Source organism: Triticum urartu, chromosome 1A (assembly GCF_056163025.1).
Source record: "Triticum urartu cultivar PI428250 chromosome 1A, HENAU_Tu73, whole genome shotgun sequence".
NCBI lineage: Eukaryota > Viridiplantae > Streptophyta > Magnoliopsida > Poales > Poaceae > Triticum > Triticum urartu.
The window spans coordinates 106,765,339-106,775,696 of NC_141873.1; the positions used below are offsets into that span (position 1 = coordinate 106,765,339).

The window sequence follows — 10,358 nt, forward strand, 5'->3', positions numbered from 1 at the left end:
AGTAAAATGGACTTTTTTCTTATTTGGATTCGATTTTCGCAATTTTGCTATTCTATATCCTTCTGTATGAATGTTGAGACTTGATTTTAATTGCTCATTTAAAATTTAGAAAGAAAAAATGGGCCTACCAGTCCGAGAGCCGCGATGCAGTCTCTCAAAAGAAGCCGCGACAGGGTTTGCTCGACCTCGGCGGCGTTCTCATGGCGGAAGGCGACCTAAGTGTTCTCATAGCGGAAGGCGGCCTAGGGGTGGAGGAGGTAGTAGACGAGAGTGGCTGCTTAGAGCCTTTCTTCTACGACGAGGCGGAGGTTGTGGCCGAAGCGGCGGCAGCGGCGGAGAGGCGGCGGCGGGAGGCTGAGGAGAAGGCGGCGGAGCATGCGCGGAAGATGGAGAAATTGAGGCGGAGAAAGGAAGCGCATCAGGCCGTGATCGACAGGATCCGCGAGTACGATCCCAAGACGGGGGAAGTCTGCTACACCCGATTCTACAACAGGGACATGTCCAAATTTGACATTGACCAGGAGTGTAAGTCCCAAATCCAATTCCTCCTGATTCCCCCATGTAATGCATGTTTAATTGCCCCTCCAATGCGATTTTGATTTCTCCTACCGCACGCATGCAGCTCCTCTGGCTCCAATGCGATACACTCACAAAACACCATCCAAATACACCAACTCACTCGGAAGACAGGTGTACGACGTGTCTGACTCTGTAAACATCCTCTCAGTGAAGATAGCCTCTTCGGATATGGGATTTCCGTTAAAGGTGTATGGTATCATGATTGCAAGAGATTACCTCGATTTCAAGTGTGTCTATCTGTTCCGGCGCCATAGAGAGGATTACCAGCTCATCAACTCAGAGGTAGTACATCTTTTCTTTGAAGACCATATACTTACTTACGACAAGTCATTTCTCATTGTGCGGTGATGGCCGCTTTTTTTCCTTGGCTAGTCAGTTCTTTTACATTTCTGCTCCGGGAATAAATTATAGGGTGTTGGAAATTGTATGGCTCAATCATCAAATTATAGGTTGAAGGGGAGCCTTGGCGCAACGGTAAAGTTGTTGCCTTGTGACCATGAGGTCACGGGTTCGAGTCCTGGAAACAGCCTCTTCCAGAAATGTAGGGAAAGGCTGCGTACTATAGACCTAAAGTGGTCGGACCCTTCCCCGGACCTTGCGCAAGCGGGAGCTACGTGCACCGGGTTTCCCTTTTTAATCATCAGATTATAGGTTGCAATCTCTTGGTATTCATTCATAAAAATACGCAAGTATTGTTAATGAAGCTTATGCTTGTTGTTTTGTATGGCTGGATCGTCATACAATCATGTCTTGGTATTCATAATAATACGCAAGGATAGTTAAATGTATTCTTGTTGTTTACACATATTTAAGCATAAGAATAATGCATGGTTATGGTGGAACAGAGGTTGCAACCTTCCATTTCCTTGTAAATTTTAGGGCCTATTGAATCACAGAATTCCAAAAAGGCATGAATAGAAAAAAGCGCAGGATTTTAGCGGCATTAATTTTTGCCAAAGTTTGTTTGATTGCACAATAACATAAACAAAGGTTTCTTTCCTAGAGGTTTGAGTCGATGTAAAATTCAGTTTGAAATTTGTGGTTTGTAGTGCAAAGGTATCGGTAGGAAAATATCCTATGTGATTCAATCTTACAAGTCAAACAACCTACATAGGAAAAAATATTAAGGGTTTAAATCCTCCCAAACATGTATGAATATCCTTTGTACCAAAAAAGCCCTTAGTAAGATTAAAAAAATGAGTGGTCATGATATCATAAGAAAATATGCTTTGAATATGGTATGGAGCAGATTAGAACCGAACATGCTCACATACAATCAGATATCAGTGCAAATCTTTAAAAACAGTTTTATACTTGCATGCATGACAACAACTTTCCTCCGATGCTTGTTTTTACTTCCATTGCGTTATCCAGATGAGGTTACTGCTAATCTGTTATGTGACCTTTTCTCATAGGATCAATCGTTGATCTTGACTGGACCAACTCGAGGACTAGTGTTACTAGATAGTATATATTTTGAGGTGGATCTTAAGATCAAGGATGACCAAGGGAAGAAAGACCAAGAACTTAGCAAGGGACTGTGTGTGATTGATGGCATATTAATGGGAGGGGAGGAACATGGTCATGTTGGATGTGAAGACCTCGATAGCAGGCTGAGCACTGTAGAGGTGAAATTTGCAGTTGTTAAACTTGCAGTGGAGGCTACCCTTGAAATCAAGGTTCTCAAAGGAGATTTCTATGGAGAAATCACAGCTTGCACCTCCAGGATTCAGGATCGCCTGGTGCTTCATGATAGCAAAGCAGGTGGTGTAATCTGTGATGGTACTGGAATGCTCCAGTTGTGGCGCCGTGTTGTAACTGTTGGGATGAAGGATATGCTTTTATTAATGATTGCTACCCAGGCTAGTGATGTGGCAACTGCCTCTGCTACACGAACCATTAATTTCACTCCACATGGGAACGGTGGAGAGGAAGATGAAATTACCTGTGGTGCTGTTAAGATGCTTATCAAGGTCAACTGGTCCTTATTTGAATTATGAACTTTGATGCACCTATGCTTATAATTGACCTATGTAGTGGTTGCTAATGCGTCTCTTCATGGAGCTAAGTAGTGTTTGATGCAATTATATTTCAGCTGTAGACTCTGATTTGTTGCCTATATGACAAGTTGAGCTATCTAGAGGTTGCTAATGTACTTAATCTCATGGAACTAAATAGGCTCCCCGTGACTACTGTTATCTTGTTGGACTTGTGATGGAAATGTACCTGCTGTAGTCTTGACTGCAATATTATGTCTTTATATATGGGTTTTTTTTCTTTCGAAAAAATGTCTTTATATATATGTGTGTCTTTATTTATGGTATATGGAACTAACTGTTGTTTAACATTGATTGTTGTGAGTCATGGACTATTGGAGCTGGAAGAACATCACCGGGAACTATCTACTCTTTCAGTTCGCTTGCAATGGTGTAGTTCTGTTTTGGAATCACAGTTTGGCAAGTTTTATGTTTAAAATTTGGACGCCGATAACTGCCACACGTGTGGTGTATCGGATAGTTGTGACACACGCCTCGTGTGGCATGGACAGCAACCAGCCCGCACGACCGCGTTCGGGCGCGCAAAGGCACGGCCCACACGTCCGGTGTGTGGCAACCCCGCCCGCACGTTCGGGCCAGAGGACCCAGCAGCCCGCACGACCCAGCCGTCCCGGCCTATGATCGATCCCCAATCCCGACTGCCGCCATCTTCTCCCACCTCTCGAACCCCTACCTCCATCGCCGGCCTTCTCTGGTTGCCATGGCAACCAGAGCAGATTCGTAGAGCAGATTCGTAGGGCAGATCCGTAGGGCCTTCCCACCGCAAACCACACCCCTTATCTCCCCACGACGATAACCACAGACGGTTGCCACACGACGATATGTTATGCCGCAAAAATTTGTAAGAATGCCGTGTAGAGAAAGAAACCAGAACTAACCTGCAGTTTTCCATATTTGGTATCAGTTATCCTGTCCGTAGCAAGCACAGCCTTGACAGCATCGATAGTCCACGCAGAAACAGCAAACTTGTGCGTAGGCGGCGGGCCTCCTGTCCCAGTGAAATCCACGGTGGACAGATCAAGACAGTCGACGTACATGAGCTGATGTACAATAATTTTAAAAAGAAAGAAATATCAGTTGCGATCATGGTATTTTATGAAAAAACAGGATAATATATATGTTCCTATGATCATCAAGTTGAAGTGCATGAAAAAAGAGAGAAAGAACAAGTTGCCATCTGTATGTGCTAGTTGCCATCATAGTGTGATGACAGTTGCCATATTGTCATGATGGCAGTTGCCACATTGTCATGATGGTAGTTGCCATCATAGTATGATGGCAGTTGCCATATTGTCATGATGACAATTGCCATATTGTCATTATGGCAGTTGCCATCTTGTTATAATCAGGTTGCCATGCATGAATAAAAAGGTGTTAAAAAAGAGTGTTCATAGAAAGGACTGGTAAAAAATACCATTAAATGCAGTCGACAACCCTTCTGGTACATCTTGCTTGAGAATGCATCATGCAGGAAGTCGGCAATGAACTTACAGCAATTCATGTTCTTCACATCTTTCAGATTCGCCTGCACCGCACAAAATTCAGAACGAGTTGCCGCATCAGAAAATCAAATGGGAAAAACATCAAAAAACACTGGCAGTGACTAGCTTGCACATGACATCGGAGCAAAAAAAATTGAAGGAAAAATAATGTAGTAAAGATAGATCATTCACCAGGATGGGGAAGCATTTGTTGCTTGGGCGAAGAGAAGTGGTCGGCGCGAAAATAGCTGAGATGAGGTACATGAGTAGTTTCATCTTAAAAACCTCGCCATGTGTTGTCATGGCCTGCAGCGAATCTGCCAGTACAGACGTGTTCGGCATGGATTCCAACCCAGGAAACAAACGGGGGAACAACGTTTCCTCGATCTTATTATTGACCTCATACGGGACTTTGATTTGTCCACGGGGCACACCCAAAGTGCAGAACACGGATTCCTCGTCCAACGGCAGTCTTCCACGTCCCGGAATCACAAATTCCCTAGAGGGGGGTCATAAATCTCACCAAGCCAGTCGCACACAGGGTTGACTAGATCCGTGCACCGGACATTCATCATAGCCTGCATACCCATCTCAGTAGCAGCTCCCTTCTGATCGTCAGTAAATCTGTCAGTCAATGAAGTCAGCCGTTCCTGGGAGGCCCTGTTGCAAGTACGTTTCTTCTTCTGCAAAAAATAGACAAATGATTAGTTGTTGCCATGTTTTCACTGTCATGAAATTTTAGTTCATGACAGACGACTGCAAAGCTCGAGGTGGCAACCAATAACATATGCAGGAGGAAGAGGGTGTGTGGACAGTTACCTCGTCGCCCTCTTTTCGCCGTCCAGTTGCCCGATTCCGCTGTGGTGGATCCATGAAATCATCATCATCGTTTTGATGATCGCCGCGAACCATTCTGCTGAGGTAAGAACAGACCAAATTGTCACTGTGGAAATGAAATTGCAGGAAGTAAGCAGTTGCCACCTAACAGAATGTCCTTGCCGCATGGGCTCGAGTGAAAAAAAAATGTCAAATAGTGAATGCAAAAATATCACATGAACACGCACGCACCCCCCCTATGATTGTCGAAAACATAAATATGGCAATTAAGCACATTGGTCACATTTGAAAAAAAATGTACAGATCGTAAATGCACTTAAAAACAACAATGTTGAAATTGCCATGTTAGCACAAGATAGTACGAAAAGAAAGTCACAAAATCCTCCACTGCAGAAACCTAACATGTGGCAGCGCACACCCTGTCCTCGTACAACAAATGATTTGCCATGTGTTTCAATGGCAAAAATGTGCTAGGTTGAAATTGCCATGTTAAAATGCAACACAAATATCACAAGTGTGTTCAGATAGCACAAAAGCGATGAAAAACATCTAATGAACAACCTGAAAATTGCCACATTGTGTTCAGATATCACAAGTCAGCATGGCAGAAACACGAAAATTGCGTCTGCCGTACAATGAATTTACCACATTGTACTGACTGTAACATGGCAATAGACAAAGACTTGCCACATGGAAAGCATATATATGGCATCTGACACAGTTGATGTGCAAATTAGTTGCCATGTTATGCAGCCATTCGCCACATTATCCTGTCTACAACATGGCAACAGCCACAGTGTGTTCATACTCTATTGCCACAAGAATATACTATCCAGGTGGCAACATGCATAGTTGATGTGCAGATTAGTTGCCATCCAGTCCAATTGGTTACTGAAACTGCAGTGACCACCGATTTACTGTACTTTACCATTCCTACAGTGTGGCAACTATCACAATTAGTCAGGAAAAATTAGTTGCCACATGGAAAAAGCATGTTTGTGGCAACTATGACAGTCATTCAGGAAATTAGTTGCCACATGGAAAAAGCATGTTTGTGGCAACTATGACAGTCATTCAGGAAATTAGTTGCCGCATGGGAATGAATGTTTGTGGCAACTATCACAGTCATTCAAGAAAATAGTTGCCGCATGGAAAAGCATGTTTGTGGCAACTATCACATTCATTCAGAAAAATTAGTTGCCATACAGTCATGATAGTTACTCAAACCACCGCGTTTGCCTTCATACTGCAGTTTTGGAAAACAACTAACTAGATCTAGGGTTCAATGGCAACTATAATGACTTGAAATTCATCCCCAAAATTCTCCCCGAACTGATCGCAAATACCAATTCGAAGCAATGCGCAACTATCAGACCGAAAAACAATGGCCCAATCTCAAGGCACAACCAGTGTGTGTCTCCGGACAGGCAGAACCACCCCGGCGAGACCGCCACCGCGGCGGCGACGAAACTGCCCAGTGCCACCAAAAACGGCAAGCATGGGACTCCGCCGCCGGCGGCAACGCCGGCGCATCGCCAAATCGCCTGAATCTCTACGAATCTCGAGCGAAGCATCGAACACCGAGGGAAGGGGAGAAAAATGCAGGCAAGGATTGTGAGAGTGGGAGCGAGCATTACCTTCAATCTGCAGGCGCTCCGGCGAGGCCGTTCCGGTCCGGCAAGCACCACCGATGGCCGCGAACTCCGTCGACTCTTCCGCCTCCGCCTTCGCCTTCTCCTCTCGCCTTCTCTTCCAATCGAATGAACCGCGGGGTGGGTTGGGTGAGTAATGAAGTGGATAGTAAATGGAACCGTGAGGGGAGGGGGGCGAAGTGCGCGACGTGGTTGACGGCAACCGCAGTTCGGGCGTGGCGTGCGGGTGCAGAGCAGTTCCACCGCACGCCTCCGAGTGACAACCGTTGACCGCGGGGGGCAACCGGCATGTGGGCGAACACTCTCACACACCACACACACGACTTGTCCTACGTGGCACACAAAATCAGCCAAAATGTGCCAAGATTCGTGCAGAAATTGTTGAACGGTGATGGATGCGTGTGGTCGAGTTGCCAGACGCCCACACGTGTGGGCGTTAACATTTCCGTAAAATTTTGACTATCAATATAGCCATCAATGTATTCTGCCTATGTTGATAGCTAACTTTTTTTTACTTTGTATTTTTCCTTTTCTTTTTCTTCTGTGGGAGGCCTTTGCATTACATTTGAACGGTGATAGTTTAGTTTATATTGTGCAAGATTTTACTAAATTAGCCAACTAGGAACAATATGTCTTGATTGTAATCCTTTTTAGCAGCTACATTTGGATAGCTACCCCTGCCACCCTGCTACAGGCATCAGATCTTATACTGTGCTTCCAATGTTCCACGATATAAGTTATAACGATTTAATAGTTTTCATGATGAATCTAATCTAATGGTATAAAGCGGGGCGTTGCGTATGTGTGTGTTGGATGATACCTTGTTGACTTTGTGCTTGGTGGTTGCTTTATTTATAAAGCGGGACGTAAGCCTTTTTCGGTAATCTAATAGTATAAATTTGGTATTGTATAGTATTTTTTTTCTAAAGGGTCAAACATGCCCGTGTTTGACTATTGAAAAACCTAAACCACCTTATATTTCGGAACGGGGGAGTATATGATTATGGGCTTCGTTAGTCTGTTTTAATTACTCAATGATGTTGTCGGTGCCTCTTGGTGATTCAAAATTACGACCGACATGGTTGGCACTAAAATTTGGACGTCTTCGTTGTGCCCAGGACATAGTCCATGAAGAGACCGAAGGCTACCATGAGATGGCAACACCACAAAGTTCACTCGCATGTAGTCTTTTTTAGTCCTTAAACATGGGATAGATATACAATCCATTAACGGTGGCGCAAGGAGCCATCTCTGGCGATAGCCACGTCATCACGCATACGACAAAAAGACAGCAGGTCGATCGCGAAGGGCTACGCAGCAGAAAAGATCGTCTCGCATTCTCTCCCACGCACGCGACCTTCTCTCGTTCCACGCGCCAACGCAGCCGCCGTCTCCTCTGCTCCTTTCTCTCTACATCGCCAGATCTAGGACGCCACCGGGAGGAGATCAGAGAGGCCACGGCCGCGGCAGAAGCACCATTCTCGACCAGATCCGGCACTCAGCGCAGCTACCGCCCTTTTCTCTTGTTTACATACGCAGCGATTTCTGTGTTTCCTTTCCAACGAAGGCAGCTCCGCATCGGGCCGCACACGCACATCTTCGTCTCCACCTCTCCCCCCACATGCCACCGCCTCCTCTCTCTCAACGTCGCCAGCTGCAGCCGCCTCTTCTTCCTCTCTCTCTCTGCTTGTCTCCCCCCTCGCTGAACAAGGCTCACACGAGCGGCGGTGGCAGCAGACCTGTGAGAAACATGGAAAGGCAGGAGGTGGAAGTCCTCGCGGGAGTCATCGTCCATGAAGAACTGGATCGGAAGCAGTTCACGGCATGTACGTCCCCGACCAGCCGCCGGAGTCCCTCTGTCTGCTGTGTGCGATAGCTTTACTCGCTATCTGTTCTATTTGCAAGAGGAGGCAAGGGTCGGGAAGCGGTGGCACCGGCGACTGGCAAACCTCATCGGCTACTGCTGCGACGGGGTCGAGCGCCTGTTCGTCGCTGAGTTCATGCCCAACGACACCCTCGCCAAGCACCTCTTCCACTATCCCACTATGTCACCGGCCTGCTCTCCCTCCCCTGCACCAGGCTCTCCGACCGGCTCCTTCGCACCGCCTTCCACTTCAAAGTTCAAACAACTCAAAGACAAGGTAAGTTTTTTAGTTTGTTATGGTGTGATGCCATGGTGTGCGCATGAGGCGCTCGACTAATTGACAATTGACCTCTTATTGCTATGCAGAAATTCAAGCGTTCTGTGCCTCTTTGAGGTATTTTTGGCTGTAACAAATTTCTGAAGAGGGATGACACATTCAGAATTTCAGATAGACTTGTGTCTTTTTGGTTGTAATGGCATATGCTTGCTACTCCCTCCGTTTTTATTTACTCTGCATATTAGAGTTGACTGAAGTCAAACTTCGTAAACTTTGACCAAGTTTATAGAAAACGATATAAATATTTACGATAACAAATCTATATAATGTGAAAGTACATATAATAATAAATCTAATGGTATTGATTTGTTATGGTATAGGTTAATATTTTTGTTTCTAAACTCTGTCAAAGTTTGCAAAGCTTGACTTTGACCAAAGCTAATACGCGAACTAAATAAAAACGGAGGGAGTACAATCTTTACTGACAATGAGCAGTTAGATTGGATGCAGGCATGCAGCTACACTCTTTATTAATGCAAGAAACAAAAGAGCTATCTGAACTTCCCAATCATCAGATATATAGATGTTCCATACTTGTAGCAGATGTTCTTTGCTGCGATGTGTGTCACTAAACTTAGCACCAACCATAGAACAAGCTGCTAAACTGAACTCATCGTCTGCATTTGCTAGGCCTCATTTTATAGAACGAGAAATCGGGAGGAGTCAGAAAATTACATGCTTATAGTATGTACTAACAGTTAAAAACATATGCAGTTTGACTATGTATATGATCCTCCCGTTTACTTATTTATTTGTTGTCTCAAATGTAAATCTGTGAGGTTCACCCTGGCCGTTGTCAAGTCCTGACCATGGCCACACTGCAGAAACATCAAATTCTGTTGATGTCGATTTTATTGATGATAAATGTCAGGTATAATCTTCTATGTCCTTTTCAGTTACATGTATGTGTGTCTTTATGTTCCGTGTTTCAAATTAAAGCATACGTCTTTCCCTTTTGTGAGTCTCAAGTGAGCTTCTACGGGTATTCTCCAATTATACACCTACTGGCTATATATTTCCCTACCATGTTGCTTTTCCACCTCAAATACCGAACTGAATATTTATGTTTGTTAGAAGCTTATGTATGATCAGACCTGAGACCTTAAGTCCAAAATCACTGATGTGCCACCCCTGACCATGGTGTGTCCATGAAGGGCTAGGAATTTATGTTCTAATGTGATCTATTTGATCTGTAGCGAGACGAAATGCCGGCATGCCTGTGCAGGTTGTCACTGAGCACTCTTAATTTGGACAAGCTTCTTGAAACGATTGTAGACTACTTTTATCTGTTGACTACATTGTTTAATCTTTTTTCGAGCTTATATAATAGTTTCCGTCTCAGCTATTGGCACTGCAAGATATCCTAATATATAATGTTTTACCTGCCAGAAACATTGATGATATTATTGATTACAGTAACAAAAAAACTCTTACCTATCCCTTATTCTATATATCTGATTTGGATTGTTTGAGGAAGTAAACATTGGAAATGCAGTTTAGTTAATATTGGGTTCATTTCATTGGAGCGCTGAGCCATGTATTTGCAATTTT

At 44.4% G+C, this 10,358-nt stretch overlaps 3 protein-coding genes across 3 annotated transcripts; 2 read left to right on the forward strand and 1 right to left on the reverse strand.

Moving 5' to 3' along the window:
• Positions 1-200: 200 nt before the first annotated feature.
• Positions 201-2,579, forward strand: LOC125532744 (uncharacterized). The gene is made up of 3 exons (XM_048696679.2): positions 201-525; positions 623-861; positions 1,995-2,579. The coding sequence occupies exons 1-3, from the start codon at positions 201-203 to the stop codon at positions 2,577-2,579; spliced, it is 1,149 nt and encodes a 382-aa protein (XP_048552636.2).
• A 402-nt stretch (positions 2,580-2,981) lies between these two features.
• On the reverse strand, positions 2,982-4,420 carry LOC147990266 (uncharacterized). Its single transcript, XM_087537779.1, has 4 exons — positions 4,310-4,420; positions 4,051-4,161; positions 3,515-3,676; positions 2,982-3,014 (listed from the first exon to the last, which is right to left on the reverse strand). Exons 1-4 carry the CDS (start codon positions 4,418-4,420, stop codon positions 2,982-2,984), a joined length of 417 nt encoding a protein of 138 aa, XP_087393905.1.
• Positions 4,421-7,930: 3,510 nt separating this feature from the next.
• On the forward strand, positions 7,931-9,684 carry LOC125550112 (putative serine/threonine-protein kinase PBL18). Its single transcript, XM_087514753.1, has 2 exons — positions 7,931-8,747; positions 8,837-9,684. The coding sequence occupies exons 1-2, from the start codon at positions 8,400-8,402 to the stop codon at positions 8,861-8,863; spliced, it is 375 nt and encodes a 124-aa protein (XP_087370879.1). The 5' UTR covers positions 7,931-8,399; the 3' UTR covers positions 8,864-9,684.
• The last annotated feature ends 674 nt before the right edge of the window (positions 9,685-10,358 follow it).